The sequence below is a fragment of the Prenolepis imparis genome, unplaced genomic scaffold, assembly GCF_030444845.1.
Source record: "Prenolepis imparis isolate NDT839.2.m4 unplaced genomic scaffold, iyPreImpa1.0 SCAF_5, whole genome shotgun sequence".
Classification (NCBI taxonomy): domain Eukaryota; kingdom Metazoa; phylum Arthropoda; class Insecta; order Hymenoptera; family Formicidae; genus Prenolepis; species Prenolepis imparis.
This window is the reverse complement of record NW_028141163.1, coordinates 477,058-497,746: the sequence shown is the minus strand read 5'-3', so window position 1 is coordinate 497,746 and position 20,689 is coordinate 477,058. Positions and strand designations below refer to the sequence as shown.

Below are 20,689 nucleotides of genomic sequence, written 5' to 3'. Positions count from 1 at the left end.
TCGTACGAATTATGTCTTTTTTTATTATCTTAAGGCTCCTGGTACCTTGTCGACCATGTCGGAATCGTGACGTCAGAGGCGAGAAAACACGCTAAAATGTTTTAGATGCCATTTCTAAATAAAAACATATTTGCATAAAATAACACTTAAGATCTCTTTAATACACTTCTAAAAAACGCCGAAAACTATCCTTTTCCCTTTATAATCAATCAACAGCTGTAAAATGTAATATTATGAGGCCCAGTCCGTCTAGTCTTTGCACATGCGCAGTCATTCCGCATGTCAAAGTCTGATATCTCGATCATTTTACGGTTGTTGATTGACTGTCAAGGGAAAAGAATAGTTTTCGGCGTTTTTTAGAAGTGTATTAAAGAGATCTTAAGTGTTATTTTATGCAAATATGTTTTTATTTAGAAATGGCATCTAAAACATATTTTAGCGTGTTTTCTCGCCTCTGACGTCACGATTCCAATATGGCCGCGGTGAGCACCCAGGAGCCTTAACTCAAAATGAGATGTGGTTTTAGTGTCACGAGCACATAACGCGCTCGCACGTAATTGCGAATTATTATAAAATGTTTCGATAAATTCTCTGATTTAAATTTTCATATGTATCAACGCGTGTTGTTAAATATTTTTATATTTTGTCAACAATTGTGAAAATTGAAGGATTGAAAAATATCGCGCATCTGTAAGGTATATTTTTTCAAAAAATGTGACGTCATCAAAATATCGAAAATATCGTAGAAATACTAGAAAAAAGGCGGGAAGCTTCGATAACGATATCGATAGTAGGTATCGGAGTATCGTTAGCGTCCTTACTGGTTTTCCCCCTCCCACTCTGAATAAGCGCGATCATAAAAAGCGAGGCGATCGAGGTGTCAACGACGAGGCGAGGCACTGGCGAGGCACCGTGCGGACTGGAGATCTCGTATGACGTATTTACGTCACGCCCGCTTGACATTTCGTGCCCGACGCGCCGAGTTTCGCGACCGTGACGAAAAAATTTAAGGTTACCATCGAGGCAGTTTCGTCCGGGCGAACCCCCGGCAAAGCAAAGCCCGCGATGTCTTGATCACCCTCGTTCCGCGCTCTTTCCGCTCTCTTTCCGCTCCTCTGAGAAGGATGTCCCGCGATACCGTTCCGGGGAAAGCGTGACCCGGGAGTCGAGTTTCTACCGCAATTCCAAGAAGAAGAAAAAGTGCCGCAAGCGCCAATCCTACCGAGGAAGCTTGTTATGCCGTGCCCGTCATCGTCGACGTCGTCGTCGTCGTCGTCATCTCGCGATAGGTGTGGAAAGTTCATGGACACATGTGTATGTGCGTGTGTGCGTGTCGCACACGCTGATATGCGAGAGTGTACGTGTGTGTCATTTGCTTATTTGTGCTTATTTGCAAATTGATCAGGAGCCGAGAGCCTTGCGTTCTCGCGCGATGTTGCCTCGTTTCACGAGAGAATGTCCTTCAACACATTGCACGTATATAGTATATATACGTTGTTCGCGATTGCTTTTTTTTATTATCGTACGCTTTATAATTAATTACGCTATTTGTTTAGAAAAATTGCCGATCGGCAGTCGAGCGTTTTGATTGACAATAGTCTTGTTTTACTATTGTGTGATAAAAAGTTTTGGAGCAAAGTACAAATGTAAATTTTAATTAATGATACAATTCTTAAAAACAATATGTGGTTATTTAAAAGTTTGACGAAAAAGAAACAATTTAAAGTCTACTAAGAGACATACTGAATTACTGATGTAATATTAACACACATTGTGGATATAGTATATTGACATTGCAAGTCTCAAGGCTGATACTTTGTATACTCTTATTTCTGTTATGTAGAGTTTGCACTATGCTTTGATACATACATGTAGACTATGTACTGCACGTCTAGTGTTAATGTTATAATGTTATCTCTCAAGGCTTAAACGTCGAGATATCTTGAAAATAAAGTTTGAAAAATGATATTTTCAAGATCTAATCTCACATCTCTGCATTGTACCATACGTAAGCGCATCCATAAATGCAATATATGTTAATGCAATCATATTAACATACAGCTGTATTTTTAGACATAAGAAGATGTTTCTTATCTCATAACAAGTAAAAACTTAATGCACTTGCAATCGATAAAATAACAAGTTTCATACGTCCTTTTCAGATATGATTCTCTTCGCATACACTACACCGCATAACTGCTCAAGAAATTACCTGATGCATACAGATAATGATTTGTGTACTATTCGACGACAGTGAGGTGAATACGCTGTGATGGGGTGGACGATATCCACCGCAGTATGGGTTTTCATATGGAGTTGCCTGCTGCGGGGCATCAATCTAGCTCCGCAGCCATCTCCAAAGCAAGTGCCGTGCGATAAGACGAGGAAAGTTTTCACAGACTCATGGGGAATCATCAGCGATGGGCCTATGGGCTCAAATTACACTCAAGATTCCCACTGCGAGTGGCTCATTAAAGGTATGAACAAGAATGCAAAGATAAGATGTAATTATTATAAAGTTAGCGAGATTTTATTTTGCCAGACAAACAACAAGATATTTTAAACCCAGCTGTTTTACTCAATGAAACACGTGCAATTATTTTTGTGCGCATTGTTGCTATATAAACAAAGACACATCTCAGATACATAATATAAAATTGCATACAATAATGTCTTATGGTAAAAACTTTTAAGATAATTTGTTCTTATCTCTTGTTGCAGCTAATCATAGTCGCCAATTTATTACATTGAGTTTCCGAACTATGGGAACAGAATGCAGTTATGATTATGTGTTTGTTTACGATGGAGATTCTTTTCGTTCTCCGCTTTTGGGAAGCTTTAGTGGCAAAACAGAGCCGCAACAAGTGACATCATCGTCCGGTTATGTAAGTACATATATGCTACATCAATGTGAATAATATGCTGCAGATTTAGGTTTTTATAATAGCTCATTATCAACATTATATGACATGAAGTATTTTTATAATGAATAATTACATATAATTTTAGAAATATGAAAAGATAAAGTACTCTCTACAATTAAAAATTGTAATATATAAAATATTACTAAAATTTACTATTAAAATTATTCAAATGAAATATATAGTGACATTGTTATTGCAAAATGGAATGCATTATGGATTATCTTTCTTTGCAGATGTTGATATTGTTATATAGTGACACAAACTACGTCCTAGATGGCTTTCATGCAGAGTTTTCAGTCACGGATTGCCCAAACAATTGCACCCATCATGGAAAGTGCATCAACAATACATGCTTCTGCGAAAACGATTGGGGAGGTAAAGACTGCTCTCGAGCGCTCTGTCCGAACAATTGCAGTGGCGCCGGTAGCTGCGGCTTGAAAAGATGCGAATGCAACAGTGGATACTCCGGACAATCTTGTTCGTTGCATAAAACGCATCCAGAAGGAAATCGGTACGTTTCTTCGAAATTACGAGCTTCGTATTTCTATTTTTATTGTTATGTAACGATAATCTAAAGTTATATATATGTAAAACTTTCTTTTTAAATTGCAATTTTATATCGAATAATAGAGATGAATGTAACTATAAGAAATTTATGATAATCTATTTTATACAGATGGCATTGGCTCTCTCATTCAGAAGGTGGACTAAGAGCACGCGCAGCTCATACGGCAGTCTACGTTCACGAAACGGACTCACTTTACGTTTTCGGTGGTTACGATCTCAATTATATTCTCAGCGACTTGGAAGTGTACAGGTTTAGCACAAGTCATTGGGAAGACGAATACGGAAATGTATTAGGTAAATATACATATAAATTAATAATGAAAACTTTACACATAAAAAATTTTAAATTAATTCATTATTTCTTTATATATATACTATAATTTATTATTTAATTATATACACACATTTCCCTGTTTCATCTCTTTATTATATTTTTTAATACGTATATGTATTATAAATAATTATGATGCAGAAAATATATTTGTGATGACCGCACAAAACTCATTTCTATCTTGAATTATAACATTAGAAGAAAAAGTTAATGATACACACATATGGAAAAACTTATTTTGTTATCGCAAATTTTCTATTGTGTGAATATATAAATGTATAAAACTTGTATAATATTGTTATTGAATGTGTAAACAGAACAGCAATTATGATAATTTGATATCACAATAATTTTATATTACAAATGATCGATTCGCAGAGGGTGCTGCATCCGCCGAATATCTAGATCCTATGTTGATCGCTACCGAATTACGCAATCCCGGCGCCAAAGAAATATACGGCCTACCTACATCGTCTTTAATCTGGAAAGTCCTTTATAGCATCAAGGATAATAATACTTTCGGCCTGCTCGATCGGACCGCTAACGGCAGTCAGCACGGCTCACGAGAATTCAGGAACATGCCTAAGGTGAACGAGAAGAGCAGAAGCACCATTAGGATCGATAGAAACGACAATCCTAGGAGAAAGCATCCGCGAAATATAAGACCACGATATTCGCAAATGTCATCAAGGTAGTAAGTGATGGATTATTTATTAATCTATTTTTTTCAAAATTATCTTTGCAAATTCCGGAGAAATTTTATTGTCTATATTTTTTGTTTATATAAAAATATGCAAGCTAATAAGTTGTATAACAAAAAACTAAAAATCGTGTTCCTTTAATTTAGATATTTAATTAGTCGCAGATTATAATCGAAATGATCTTCGAGAAACAGCAATTTTTAAAATTTAATTTTTTATATGAATCTTTGCAAAATATTTATTAATCATTCAATTAGGCTTATAAATTACTATTTAATTGCGTTTGTTCATTAAAGATATCGCAGAAACTTGGAAAACTTATATAGAGAACATGATGCGGTGGACGTACAAAACGACAATGTGAAATGGGAGGAGCAAGTGGTAGCAGGACCCGCTGAAGATAATATATTCATGCAAGAATTTATAGATCCAAAATTAACTACTAGTGAGTCAGTAAAAGAGGAAGTTACGGAATCAACCGTTGACGATTTACCCAAACCGGGTCCTCGATATGGACACGCCGCGTGTAAATACCAAGGTCTGTCGACAGTTACTGATTGTTATACATACACACATTGTATTAAAGCGAGAAATTTATGTATTTTTTCAACGTAATCAAAACTTATTTTTAATTATTTTTAATTTATTTTTAAAATAAGTAACTTATTTCTGCAATATTGCTTGATCGTCAAATTTTGCAATCAATAAATAGTTGAATTACATATATACTTGGTCTACTATACTATACTTTACTAATTACATATAGACAAAACTTACAATTGAAACAACAACTTTTATTTAAAAACTAGTCTGCTTTACTATGATTTAACATTATAATCGTAAAATTGACTTTTCACTACATAATTATTCGACTATATAATTGTCAATATTATATTGGCAGTTAATAAATTAAATTTTTTTACATTTTTAGATGGTTTTGTAATCTATGGAGGAAAAGTACCAGAGGAAGATGGTTCCGTATCGAACGAACTGTGGCATTACAATGTGAACAAGCGTATGTGGACTTTACGTGCTAAAAACTCTCCTTTCTACCCGCCCAGACTAACGAGGCACACTTTAACTCTGGCGGGCGACTACATCTACTTGTTTGGAGGCAGCACCATTGATGGGGAATTTTCGTCCAGGCTTTATAAAATCAAATTACATTTATGTGAGTTTTACCAAAACGGAAGAATGACTCAAAGAATATATATTTTAACACGTACATACATAACTTACAGCCAACTTCTTGATAAATATCAGATATAAATCAAATAGGTTTCTTCAACTTATAAGGGCAGCGTTTTCTACAATAATATTTTCGTTGGGACTTAAAAATTTCACGAATAAGGATTTGTAAAAAATGTTTAGATATAGAAACACGTAGTTGGAAAGACATTAAAAAATGTTGATATATAATTACAGCGGATCCTACAGCAACCAGCGAGAGATGGATAGAGGTGCGACCTCGAGGCGGTAAGGAACTCGACGTGCGCGTGGTGGCGCACTCGACTGTGTATCATCGCGCTACCAATTCCTTGCTGGTATACGGCGGCGTGGTTGCCAGCGTCGCCCGTTTCAGCAAATTGTCGGATCGAATGTTCGTCTTTCAACTGGACAGGAAAGTCTGGTCTGAGATTCATTATCCGAGGGCGCACTTGCGAGACACGTACGTGCCGAGAGAACGCGCCTTCCACACGTGTAATATTATTGGTAATTTATAGATCTATTATTATGTAAAATATGTATGTGTTCCCGTCTTTACATATTATATTTGTTTAATATAAAATACTAAAATATAATAATGTATAAATTTTTGTTTCCATTTATAGATTTGTACTTATCTTCTATTTTTTTAAGTTTGCATACATACAATGTGTGCATGTATACAACACTACTCATTGAGCACTCAATGTATGGCTATTTATGATTGGCGCAGCTTTTAGATTTTGGGTAGATGTTAAGAGTGTACATCAATCACGAACAGCTGTTCACTGAGCACTCAATGAGCGATTGTTGCTAACTAAATATACCTAATTATATATTGTCTTATTATTTCGATAGGAAATTATCTGGTGGTATTCGGCGGATATTCTCATAGACATAACAAAGAGGAGATCTGTTATGACAATCAGATGTATCTTTATCATCTCGGATGTCACGCTTGGGTGAGCCACGATGTGCTAGGCTTAAACGATAAAGGTAAAACACACTTTTAATTGATTCGATATATAAAATTGATATTTTATATGTTTATGTTGATTTAAATATGTTTATGCGTTTGCTATAATGATTTCCACTTTTTTAGATTCTCGTTATCCTAAGCAGCAGGGCGTATTCGCACACGCGGCGGATGTACGTAATGGAAATATCCTGTTACTCGTCGGTGGATATCACGGTAACGTAAACGCCGATCTTCTCGCGTACACTTTACCGCCCATGTTGGCGCCGGGAGACGAGGACTACATCGAACCGGAACAGATTTGCTCGAGACACAAGAGCTTGATGGAGTGCGCGGCAAATCCCGAATGCGGCTGGTGTTCCGCGGACGAGGTATTCTTCCATTTATCAAACTCGCTCTAAATATATTCTTTATTCATCTCTCACTCTTTATATTTATTTATGATTTCTTTGTAACACACATTACAGATATGTTATGGACGGACGATAGGTAGCAATTGCACAACGAATCTGCAGACGACGCGTTGTCCGGGGGTTTGCCCGGCTTTGGGCGACTGTCATTCCTGCCTGATACACGGCCAACCGGGTGGCGGCTGGGGCACAAACTTTCGCGGCAGGAAATCCGTCTCGAACAAGCTTAATTTGGGTACGTGCACGTGGTGCGTCCAGAACGCTCGTTGCCATCACAAGGACGACAATTATGGAGTGTGCGGCTTGCGGGACGACACGCTCTCTCAGATACCAGGCTGGTGGGGTTCGAAAGGCACAGAGATCACCAAGGTTGAGGAGTGCCGGGAAATGGATAGGAGGCCGGGTCTGACCTTTCTCAAATACAAGCCGCCGGTGAATTTCAGCCAACCTGATTCAGTCGCCATAGTAAACGCGACCACGGTCGATTTCAACGTACCATCCATGCAGGGCGCGAAAACGGAATCGGCGCTGGGTGGCGAGATGATCGCCAGACTGACCGGCTTCCTCAGACCTCCTCACAATAATTTTTGGGACGGCACGGCGGAGCAGCTGAAGATCTGCGTCAGTTACAATAGCGCGACGCTTCATGTGTCGCGAAACGATGATCCCGATAAGTTGGTGAGTTAGCTTTATCATATTTGGCATCTAATTGTATTAATAAATTATAATAGAGATATCTTTCTCTTTTGAAACAAAAATATCGAAACACAATTATAATGTAATATAAATTTTATTTATATATAACAATAGGAAATTATTACAAATTGAAATATTCTATTCACATAAGATTGATCGAGAATAAATAACAACTTTTTCTAAATTCATATATTATAATTAAATTATATATTTATAAAATAATACAAAATAATTATAAAAATAATTTAACTCGCTCTCTTATATCCAGGAACTGGTCGCCAATTTAACTGCGGAAACGTCACAATGTATATTGACAAAATGGCCGGACGGACATTCGATGGATCTGCAACCAGGCCGTTACCTGTTGGACTTTGAGTCGAAAAGAATGGTGACCGCAAGTTACGCTTATGCAAGCAAGATGGAAATCACACACAATAAGAAGGCAGAAAATGCAAAAGTCTTTACATTCGAGTACCTAGAGCCGTATCAAAACGGTTCTTGCCATCAGTACGGCAACTGCCTGCACTGTCTGACGGATTCCTCGTGCGGTTGGTGTGATATCACTTATCAGTGTCTACCGCGTTCGGCTAATGAGACGGAAAGCTGCGCAGCGGATGTGGATTGGGACGAGCGAGGCGAACCGATACGCGAGTGGCATTACTTGACGATTACGCCATCGGCATGCGCCAATTGTTCCAACTACATCTCCTGCGAATCATGCGTGGGTACGAAACTGTGTGAGTGGTGGACGGAGGAGGCGAGATGCGCGCGGATCGGCCGATTGCCAAACGCTGTAGTGAGTCTGGAACAGTGCCCGGTCCCGTGCCGGCAACGCTTCAATTGCACTCAGTGCCTGGACGACCGCGGTAGATGTGTGTGGTGCGAAGCCACGCGCGAATGCTTCTCCTTCTCCGTGTACACGTCCGAATATCAGTTCGGTCTGTGCCGGGAATGGATGGATCAGGCAGGTCTAATGGGCGTTACATCGCGCAGTTCATCGCTGACCGGCAATGATCAATGCAAGAGCTGTAGCCGGCACTCAAACTGCTCCAGTTGCTTACACTCGCTCAGCTGCGGCTGGTGCTACAGTCTAGATAACCCCATTACCGGCGTATGCGTGCAGGGTGATTTCAATCAGCCCCATGTCAACTGCAGCGCGGTCATCAATGAGGATAGAAATGGCAGTCTGAGAGCGGACGAATCCGGCTGGGCGTATGCGCAGTGCCCAGACGTAGACGAGTGCGATCTCGGCCTTCACGATTGCCACCCCGACGCACTCTGCACCAATACTCACGGCAGTTTCAGCTGCCAGTGCAAGCGCGGCTTCAACGGCGACGGCAAGGAGAATTGTACCAAGACCTGTTACGAGAGATGTGTCAATGGATATTGCAGCGAAGCACCGGATTACAAGTGCGAATGCAACCTTGGCTGGACCGGACCGGACTGTCGAACCAACTGCGGCTGTTACAATCACTCCACATGCGTGCAGGTAAACACAAAGATTGTACATATATATATACATGTGTAAGCATTTTAATTTTTTTTTTTTTTTTATCTCTAGGGACCAGGTATCTGCGACGAGTGTCAGGACTGGACGACCGGACGCTACTGCGAGGAGTGCAAGGCGGGCAGCTATGGAAACGCGACAATGCCGTTGGGTTGTCGCGAATGCGATTGCAACGGACACGGTGATATTGAGCTCGGCGTGTGCGACCGGCAGACCGGGATGTGCTTCTGCCGTGACAACACCGAGGGTGACAAATGCCAGCGTTGCAAGCGCGGTTACTACGGTGATCCGCGCGACGGCGGGATGTGCTATTACAGCTGCATGTCGCGAGGTATGCTGGGCGGCGTGGAAAACGGTAAGCAGGGTCTCGGCAGTCGACATTCTCAATCCTCGCTCTGGGGAAGCCACGCGGGCGATTCACCGACAAGGGAGTGTCTCTGGATCGTCAGTCCTGAGACGAATCTTTCGTCGGACGCGACTACACCAGCGATTCAGAGCGTGATACAGTTTACTATTCACGATGACATCAATGTGAGTTGCCAGGAGAACAGTGTGTACGTATATGACGGTCTACCAGAATTTGTCTCATCCACTGGTGGCCACCAGAGCCAATTACTGGGCGTATATTGCACGGAGAGCACCGATTATCCGGTAACGGTGGAGGCCAAGTCCGGCTTTCTGACGGTACACTACAAACAACTAGACGAGGTCGAGGGTTTCAATGCAAGCTACGTAATAATGACATGCAACAATTGTCCAGGAAATCGCGAGTGCCGAAACGGCAACTGCCTCTGCAAATCCGGATACGTCGGCATCAATTGCGACGTGGAAATATGCCCAAACAACTGCACTGCCTCGAAAAAATGCGGTGTCTGCGACAAAGGATACGGCCGTTGCGTTTGCATGTCGGACTACGGTGGTCGCGACTGTTCTATCCAACTCAAGGATCATCAGTTGATTTTCACGGAACTATTCAACTCGGAATATCTGGCTGATCACCTGGATCATTTGAGGAAAACGCTGCCGCGCTTCGGGCACAGTCTGGTGGCCGATCGACGCGGCAGTCTATGGATGTTCGGTGGTTATTCACTCAGCCACGGACCTTTGAACGACATCAGGCTCTTCGATACGAAAAACAACACGTGGATGCCGGTAACGGTCGAGTCTACTTCGGAAGCATCCATGCCACAGGGCCGCTACTTCCACGCCGCCGAGATCGTACATAGCAGACAGCAGATCTACGTGTACGGCGGTTTATCGATGAAGGACGAGGACGTGCAGGGATTGTCGAACAACACCCTCAGCGACTTTTGGAAGTTTAGTCTACAGAATCAACGATGGAGTCAGATCGTGCAGGACGAGTCGAAGAAGGAACCGCTGCCGCTGGCCGGTCATACGCTAACTCTGCGCAGGGACGGAGAGTCGGAGAGTTTAATTCTGATCGGTGGTTTCAGTCCCAAGTACGGATACCTGGACACTGTCTGGGAATTTAATCTAGAAACTGAGACCTGGGACACGGTGAATACCGTCGGGAATGGACCTCTGGGTGTTTACGGTCACTCTACGGTGTATCATGGCAAATCGGATAGCTTCTACATCTTTGGTGGCTATACGTACGCGGTAAACAGGACGTTTATCTCGAACAAGTTGTACGCCCTGGATTACAAGACACGGACATGGTCCGTATTGCCGCCGTTCGAGGACGATTTCACCGATGGCAACAGTTTGCCACAAGCTAGGTTCCTGCATTCTGCTGTCACGACGGACGAATATATGGTAATATTCGGTGGCCGGCAAAATCCTCACAACACCTCGGACTCGCTGATAGCGTACAAGTACTCGTGCAATCTGTGGATACGTTTAATAACGAAAGACATGGAAACGATCGGCAGTCCGCCACCGCCGGCCTACGCTCACGCGATGACCCACGCCGATCCGGAATCGAACGCCATTTACGTCGTCGGCGGCTTCGACGGCGGTATAAAGAGTCACGTCACGTTGATCAACGTTCCGGAGGATCTGTGCAAACTGTGGACAGATAAGATCACATGCAGAAAATACTTTGGCTGTTCGTTTTGCGCCGTCATCACTGTTGGTGGTGACAATAACTCATTCTGCTTCTCGAACGAGGGTTCGAGCAACCGTGACGACAAATGCGACATCAACGTCACTCAGGCGCAACGATCGAACGGAATATTCTGCAATTCGGACTGGATGGCTAGCAGAAAGTGTCAGAGCTTCAAGACTTGTACAGAATGCCTGGCGGAATGGCCGTACTACAAGGAAGATAAGCCGGTTTGTAAATGGTGTACCAACTGTCCGCACGGTGTCTCGTCCAGATGCATTCCATTCGACCGGGACTGTGACGAAGGATCGGATAAGTCGTCGTGCACCGTGTCGGTCGCCAATGTGAATCAATGCAAGGAACGCAAGTGTCCGGCGAGCGACTGCGAGAAGTGCAACAGTCTCGGCGATTGCGTGTGGACGAGGCAGGTGCTGAAGACAGAGCTGGGACCAAAGTTGACAGGTGAACCTGTCTACGATTGGAACTGCGTGTCGGACAGTATCTTCGAGCGATCCAGCATTAAGAAGAGCAGCACGCAATGCGAGAGGAGATGCTCCGAGCACAAAGACTGTAGGAGCTGTTTGAAGGGTACCGGCGCCGAAGGCGGATGGAGCGAATGTAGATGGTCCACGCGATTGAACGAATGCATTTCACCGTCGTATCAACCGCTCTACTGCGCCGGCGGCGTTTGCGGTTTGGTATTGCGTAGCGCGGATATGGATCACTGTCCAGAGCCGTGCTCTGTTTTCAAGCAATGCAGCACTTGTTTGAAGCACTCGCACTGCGGCTGGTGTTCTCTCGATTCTGCCGACGTGACCGGTCAAGGGATATGCACGGAAGGATCGCTCGAAGCGCCTACTGATCATCCTGCGGGCGGTACCTGCGAGATGCTCTACAATCAACATTTCCCGGGAACTGAAGCGCCAATTACCACCACGACGTTACATCCCACGGACTCTCTAGAATCGCAAGACAACAATATCACGTCGTTGTCATCTAATCACGCGACGATACCAGAGTTCTCGTGGCACTACGTCCGCTGCCCGCCGGAGAACGAGTGCGAGAACGGACATCACACCTGTTCACCGAAGAGCGAGAAGTGTTTCGATCTGGAAGAGGGATTCGAGTGCAAATGCGGGGACGGATACAAGACGGAGACTACTTGGGGCAGCGATTTCGGTAAAAAGATCTGCGTGCCGATGTGCACGCAGGGTTGCGTGAGAGGCACGTGCGTGGAACCGGACTCGTGTCGTTGCGATTTTGGCTACGTGGGCGCCAACTGTTCCATCCAATGCCAGTGCAACGGTCACAGCGACTGCTCGGGGCCGGACAGACTCGACGAGTGCGTAAAATGCCACAACAACACAATGGGACAGCAATGCGAGAAGTGCATGCCGCTGTACGTCGGCAATCCTGCGGACAACGGTCAGTGCGTGCCGTGTCTCGAGTACTGCAACGGACACACGCGGATCTGCATCAACGACAGCATGACAGTGCCAGATCCTTATTCGGTGGACAAGATGCCGCTGGAACTGTTGAGCAAGCAGCTGGTCGAGGGACCGGTGGCCAAGGCCAAATGCATCAATTGCGGCAACAATACCAAAGGTGACAAATGCGGCGAGTGCATGACCGGTTACTTCCGCGGGACGGAGGATCTACGCGACGTGTGCCGACCGTGCGAGTGTCACGGTCACGGCTTCACGTGCGATCCCGTGACCGGCGAGAAATGCAACTGCGGTAACAATACGGAAAGCGAGCCGTCCTGCATCAGCGGTCCCATGAAGGGCACGAACACGGCCGGTACGCCGTGCTGGAGGGTGCAGTGCAGCAAGTGCAGGGAGAACTACGCCGGCACGCCGACTATGGGCCATCAGTGTTACAAGACCGTTACGGTTGACAACAAAATGTGCTTCGATTCGAAATTGATAGGTAATAACAATCGATAAACATATCAGGGAGAAACTATCTATAATATCTACAATATCTACTAAAGAATCGTTGAACGATTTTTTTTTATAATTTGATAACTGCAGCACGATATTTTTGTTTTTATATTATTTCTTTATTGCAAAATGTATAAATAATTCGCCTCGCAATGTACTCGTATATGTATATATAATGCATGGGACATTTGGCACTTTCAAGTAATTGTTCTTCTTAAATTGCAACATTCTGTTTTGCGTGGAAGCATCTTACGGTTCGTACTTCTCTTCTATAAGCTGTTTGATATTCTGTATAATTTTAGCAGGTGTGTGAAGGATTAAGCTAATGCACAATGTTATCTTATTTCAGACGAGTGCAAGATGAAGCCGAAACCCTTGAACCCGGGGCAGACGGTTTTCTACATGGTACAGCCGCGATTTATGAACGTGGACATCAGAGTGATGGTGGACGTTACTCAAGGTGCCTTGGATTTGTTCCTGAGTCCTCGAGACGATTCCTTCGTCGTCACTTTGAACTCATCGACTGGATATCAAGATGTATGATATTTTCTTTTCTTTAATCTCTTCAAACTATTTCGATTATTTTATTGTTAATGAAAATTAATATGAATTTCGAATCAATTTTTTTCATTTTTCACCAACAACTCTATCTATTATTTTTCCATCGAAGAAAGTTAAAGCTCATAATACACGCAGGTCGAGTTGGACAACAGATTTAGGTGGCGGCCCGACCATTCCGACACATGGATGGAGGATCAGTCCAACGGCAAGCTCCGGATCGTCGAGTTTCATTCTCACGGTTTTGGCGCGATAAACGGCACCACCACGGAGCCGACGTGGAACACCGGGCCGCAGTATGTCGTGGTGGAGCGCTACGCGGAGAACTTGGCCACCTTCCTGACAATCGACAGGCGAAACACGTTCTTGGTGATACGTAATCTGACGAATCGACTGGTGCTGACATTGCCACAGGACAAGCACGAGCTCGGCCAGACCAAGTTTCACATCGCGCTACGAGCGATCGAGCCGGCGAATCCGGAGCTGAACGGTCGTGCCGCCTACGGGATGATCTTCTTTCGGCAGGATCAGCTGCACATCGATCTGTTCGTCTTCTTCTCGTGTTTCTTCTCCTGTTTCTTCCTATTCTTGGCGGCATGCGTGGTCGCGTGGAAGACGAAGCAGGCGGCGGACGTGCGTCGCGCCCGGCGTCGTCACGTCGTCGAGATGCTGCACATGGCGAAGCGGCCGTTCGCTTCGGCAACGATAATCTACGATCGGGACGGCGGCGAGTGCAGCCCGAACTCGCCGCAGCGCAAGGGCAGACGCGGCAAGCATGTCAACTTTCATAGCGACGTGAGGCCGGTCGCTGTCGAGCCCACCGATGACAGCGTCGCGGCAGTCGCCACGGTGTTCATCAGGTTACCCGGCGGTCGCCAAGCGCCTGTCAAACTGGCCCTGGGCAGCTCGCTCATACTCTTGACCAGAGTCTATCCTGTCAATAGCCGAGTGTTCCTAAGGCGTAGAAATAGCCACGCGACGAACTGAGTCCGCGTTACAGTGGAATCTCGATCTCGACAATCTTCGAGTTCCACATCACGGCCACATCCGAGCTTTTCGTCATTGAACTCTTCCGGAACATCGTTGATGAGAATCTCCGATGTTTGAGTGCAATATATCATGAATTAACAATTAGCTATAGTAGAGCCCCGGGTTTAATTAACGATCCTGGGAATTTATATTACAAATAACAGCCATCAGATTTTATGGACGAATTTCTCCTTTTTAGGACGCAGTTTTAACACGCTAAAGATAACAGATGAGATGTAACGTAATCGGATTATATATAACGTAAATTTATACAAAATGCGTACTACTTCGCTATATCTCCGATATACCAGTTATAATTTTATATCGCCTCTGTTTGGAAACTGTTCTCTCTTATTGATCTCATCGCACACGCGCATTATTAATTGGCAACAGACACAGCCAGACATCGGAGCTTTACAGAAGTTTTTCCCGCACAATAAATACGTAATATAGAATCTATCGAATACAGGGGCATGTAAAATAATTATAATTAATTTTAATATTCCGCCGAATTTTATATTACACGATAAGTATTTGATTCACGAATCCGGAAAAAAAATTCTCGAAATCGTAGATAGAATCAAAGATGTTTAAATACGTAAAGGATTCGTGAAATCAACATGTTACAGATCTAGATACGAGCGCATCTATCGATCCGGAGAAGCACATACCGAAAAAGAATTTACAAATTTTCGGAATCTAAGGATCTATATATGCTTGCATCGATACACAAATCGTATCGTAGATTTGTAAATGGAATCTTTTTTTTGATTATTTTTTTAAACTCTATTATTGCATAACACATAGTTATAAGAGGAAAAGAAGCGAGAATAAGATTATTTAATCTAAATATAATATATTGTCGTATACCATTCCATGACGAGACTGTATACACGTTTGTATATACAATAATCTGTAATTACGTATTAATTCGAACTTTATATACATTTTTGTAGAAACATTTTACGAGGCGTGGTCTCGCGTCATGGAACATTCGTGGCAACTATTTCCGCAAGGTGATGAAATCGATCACGCGCATGTCTGTATCAGTTGAACGAACAGTATTAGAATTGTTGATTAAGGAGACGGAGCTCGACGACGATGCGTACGTTAACAAGGTTCCTATGCCAAAACCGAATGAATGTGAAAACGTCCTAATATATTAATTTATCATAAGTAAGGGGAAGGGGAGGGGAGAAGTAAAGAAGAGTTAGTAGGAGAAGTAGACCAGGTTGAAAATGTTCTTCGGAAAAGAACTGTATGTATTCACAGAGAAGAAGAGTTGCAGACGCGTGTCGCAAACTTTTATAACCGGTTGAAAAGACACTTATATACTCTCGATAGGCTGTTTTTGATTAGAGATGACGATTACAATATTAATCAAAACGTATAGATAATGTGAGTGTTGTAACGATATTGACATTGACGTGCTTAGTAATCATCGCAGGAGCCTGTAAATGGGATAAGGGACAGACCGTATTGTTTTATATGAAGTTCAAGACAGTCATATGAGAAATATACAAACGTCTATGAATCACACAATTTCTAATAAAGATACCAAAATTGACATAAATAATAAAATTTTATTTCGATAAATTTAAGTGTGTGTGTAAAGTTCTAAATATGTAAAGAAGATATCTGTGTGTGGCTAGAAAAGAATATATCTATTAATATGATCTAAAAAAGAATCTTTGAAGATTATAGAGTAAATAAATGATACATAAAATGTGTGAGAAGTAATGCCAAGAATTGGTGGAATCGAAAATTACTGATGATTTGAAAGGAATTCGATAACTTTACCATTATCATGAGAATTTTCTAATTTATAACTAATACAAATTATATAAAACACACACACACACAATATTATAAGACGTATAACAAACGTAGTTCTATATACTTGAGGGATTTTTGACTTCATAAAAAACAATGAACCATCTCTTCGTTATCTCATTCTCTTGTGCTTTGTTCTGGATTAGAATAACGTAACGGTACTTTTTGTGTGTAACACAAGGGGGTGGAAATCTAAAATCTCTGCGCATACGTTTTCTCTTGTTGTAAATCGTAAACGAAGCGTGCATAAGCAAGGGCTTAGATATACTAATTATACTCATTAGTATGCCATCGATAGGCCGGAAGAACGCACGAGTGCTCCTCTCGACCAGAGAAAAAAATATTCGATGATTGATTATTAATTAAGCGAACACATCGACGATACGACGCGACCAGTTTGTTGTGAATCTCAGAGTCTTTTCTTGTCATCATGTTAATCACTGCGCGCAATGCAAATCGATTTTTTGTTGTTTCACAGTATCTATCGATACAGCTATTACCTGTCTATCGCGGTTTCTCTTTCTCATTCTCTCTCTTTCTCTCTCTCTCTCTTTCTCTCTTTCTCTCTACTTCTCTCTACTTTTCTACATAGATCTATAAGTTCGAGAATCCTCAGAATATAGCAAAAATTTAATGAAATGTAGGATCTCTGTAGGAACTAAAAATCTTGTGATACTGTAAAACGAGAATGTAAGAAAACATGGATTAGATATTAGATAGATCAAAGAAAATATGCAAAGCCAAATATCCATGAAATTATCATCAAATTTCAAGAATTCAACGAACGATTTCAAAGATCTTCCAAGATCAGAAATTAATCCTTCGATTTTCAAATAGATAGCCCTAGCGGATCCTTCCAAATTTTGTCTTTAAAGTAAATGTCGAGATTCAAAGTTCCTGCAAAAGATCCATGTATAAACTTGGAGGATTTTTCTTCAAATCTATGTACATTCTAAAGACCTGCTTATAGAGATCATTGAAAGATAAAGGATTAAAGTTGATTCGTTATTATATCCGCACGTGGTCGGATCTATATTCAGAATCTATCATAATTCACATTCGCACGCACGATCAGTCGCGCTGTCCTAAATACTCATCCGCGTGATGTAAGCGTATTAAATACACAGAATTGATACAGTATATGTATGTAAATTTACATAGGAGCGTATAGAGAGATATATATATATATTATATTATATTATATACACATATATATAAAGTAACGAGTATAAATACGAGACGCGGTGAATGTATGTATAATTTTTCAGTTGTACAGATCTGTGAATGCGCGCGTTATTTCCGAAATATTCTATTTTATATATAATTATATTACACATCGCGTCGTCGATGGCAGAGAGAGAGCGATAATCTTCCAATGCCGGCATTGTAATTTCGCGCGAAAAGTCAGAAAATAACAACGGCGTGTAATCATGTGTAAGAACAATGTGTGCTCCGTTTAGTACAAGGAGGCACGCGAAAAGGTTGTGAAATTGTGAAATTAAAAAAAAAGGAAAAAGAGAACAAACGGCATCTCCTGTCGGACTTTCGGCACGAAAAGATGCAGTTTATCCTTTAACACTCCCACCCCGAAGGGAAATGTAAGGTTGTGCAAACGATGATTAATGAATTGTATTTGCGGAAGCTTTAATAAACACATACATAAAACCGGAGTTTTCATTCAAGGAGCTGACATTATGATTCTTCAGTAGGGAATATTTTTTTTTTAAACTATAATTTATAATATAATATATAAATTTATTTCTCTCCCTTTTTTCAGGATCTTTTTTAACACAAAATTTCTCAATTATGTTTTTTAAAAAACTTTAAATTATTGTTGATTTAAAATAAAATCTTTGATATATATAATTTTATTTTTTTAACTAACTAAAAACGAAATAAAAGAAATATTGCATGTAAATCACATACAGAATAAAATAGGAATAAGATCTATATTGATACTTTTATGCATTTAGCATTAAAAATGTGGAGAAAGTTGTTATCAATGTTTATATTCGAGTTGAGAATCTGAAAGTAATCTCTTTAGCAATTGAATAAATAAACAAAAATAGCATATACATAGATAACGTTGGTATAAAATAAAATCAAGACATCATCGCTATAATTAAATCATCTTTATTTTCTCTCGTACGTCGATTCAGTAAAATCTCTCAAACTCAATTTGTCATATATATATATATATATATATGCATATACATACATATATAATTATCTTTTCTCTTTTATATACTACTTTTATCTGTAGAACGTTCTTAGAACGTGTCATTCTGTGCAATAATTATTTACATATGTAGACACACACACACATTCATTTGATATCCACGCATACATATACCGAGCAATCTAGGAAACCAATTGTTAATGTTGTTCCCAGAGTTCTCCTCAAACAGTTCTCTCCCCTTCAACAGCAACAAGAGACTCGCAAGCAAGTCACCGGTCTAAGAAAAAACAAAATACCCTATCTCATATAGATCCTGATGATGATTTAAAAAAAAACAGATATACACGCAAAAAGCAGCTCATTCGTCGTAAGAAAGAATCTCGAATCGTTCTATCAATGAAATCGACCGGTTTACCGATAATTTCTTCATTTACTTACATCTTTTTAAAAGCCATTTTTCACGAAATCTTAAATTAGGAGAAGTTTAACGTCAATAATTGACGAGTTTACTTCCCTTTTCACGTGTTGTAAAGCAACGATATGAACAAAAGCGAATAATGTCTTCAAAAACATATGTAAATTTCCAAAATCGTCTCTTGAAACTAATATCGCTTCGGTAAAAAGTCATTATGGCTTTTTCGTCAAACGGTTCAACTTGTCGAAGAATTGATAGGAGATTCATTACAGACGCGAGAATAGACACAAAATCTCGACCCTTTCTCCTTTTTTCCCGACATATAAACTGTATTATTAAAACACACCCAAATCGAAAAGTCGTTACGAAATTTATCTTTAATATGCTTTAAATATTTTTCTACCTTATTCAAAAGCACATTTTATCTCGGAAATGACAAAAGGATAGGAGGATCATCTTTTGATTTTGTACGATTTCACACTTTGTACAATTTCGGTCTGAGTCACAACATATTCGTGATCATTTCGTGATCACGATTTAGGATTAATGTTCGCATTTCACTGGGAAATAAATGCGCGTGCAAGTGTAGTTAGTTTCGTAAAATTATTATGACAATTCTAGCAATATAGGACTCGAAATGTGTCGTAAAATGTAGCACGCTCTAATTGCACGCACAACATCTCTCGTTAATTTTCCATTCGAGTGAAAATTCATGTTATCGGAATTAATTAATATGCCAGAGGCTTGTCAGCGATTCACAAAAAATATTATTTTAAAATATTCACAATAAAAATTAAAATGTCGACGCGAAAACCCTTTATTAGTGCGATTGATTTACTTCATGTTTCTCCTTTGCCTCTTATTGCATCCCATTATTTCACTTATTCACTTGGTCTCGAAACTTGTAGAGAAATACTAAAAATTTAGTTTGTTATACTTATTGTCGGTATAATATATAAAAATCTGCGCTTACTAGAGCCCAGACAAATTGCGAGATGCAGGATAGAAAAAAATGCCATAATTGCACGTGCAATTATTGCTCAGCGCGAGACAGGTACAAGAACGTTTATAATTGTCGTCATCATAGTCGTCGCAGGTACGACGATGTCAATCTACTTTAACATCAGCCACCAGCAATGTGGCAAATATATATGTATTTGTACATATACATATACACATGTATGTATGTATATATATTTACATTTGTAACGAGATTTGTATTGTAAATAACGACAAACGAGAGATATATATATATATATATATAATTTAAGATATATAATAATATAATAATAATAATAATAATAGATCTCGACGTGCTTAGTCGTAATTTTCAGATAACTTCGAAGTTC

The 20,689-nt window shown here is 40.8% G+C and overlaps 1 protein-coding gene across 5 annotated transcripts; it reads left to right on the top strand.

Annotated features, from left to right (window-relative positions):
* The first annotated feature begins 827 nt into the window (after positions 1-827).
* Megf8 (multiple EGF like domains 8) lies at positions 828-18,411 on the top strand. 5 transcript variants are annotated; one of them, XM_083038446.1, is made up of 16 exons: positions 828-1,289; positions 2,163-2,477; positions 2,722-2,885; positions 3,158-3,435; positions 3,601-3,785; positions 4,201-4,513; positions 4,820-5,061; positions 5,455-5,694; positions 5,949-6,236; positions 6,588-6,725; positions 6,832-7,076; positions 7,173-7,793; positions 8,080-9,300; positions 9,373-13,312; positions 13,676-13,863; positions 14,023-18,411. In XM_083038446.1, the coding sequence occupies exons 2-16, from the start codon at positions 2,273-2,275 to the stop codon at positions 14,869-14,871; spliced, it is 9,117 nt and encodes a 3,038-aa protein (XP_082894572.1). In that variant the 5' UTR covers positions 828-1,289; positions 2,163-2,272; the 3' UTR covers positions 14,872-18,411. The 5 variants fall into 5 exon arrangements, with proteins under 5 accessions (XP_082894572.1, XP_082894573.1, XP_082894574.1 ...); XM_083038447.1 differs by having other exon boundaries at positions 828-1,357; XM_083038448.1 differs by lacking the exon at positions 828-1,289 and adding an exon at positions 1,497-1,795.
* Positions 18,412-20,689: the final 2,278 nt, after the last annotated feature.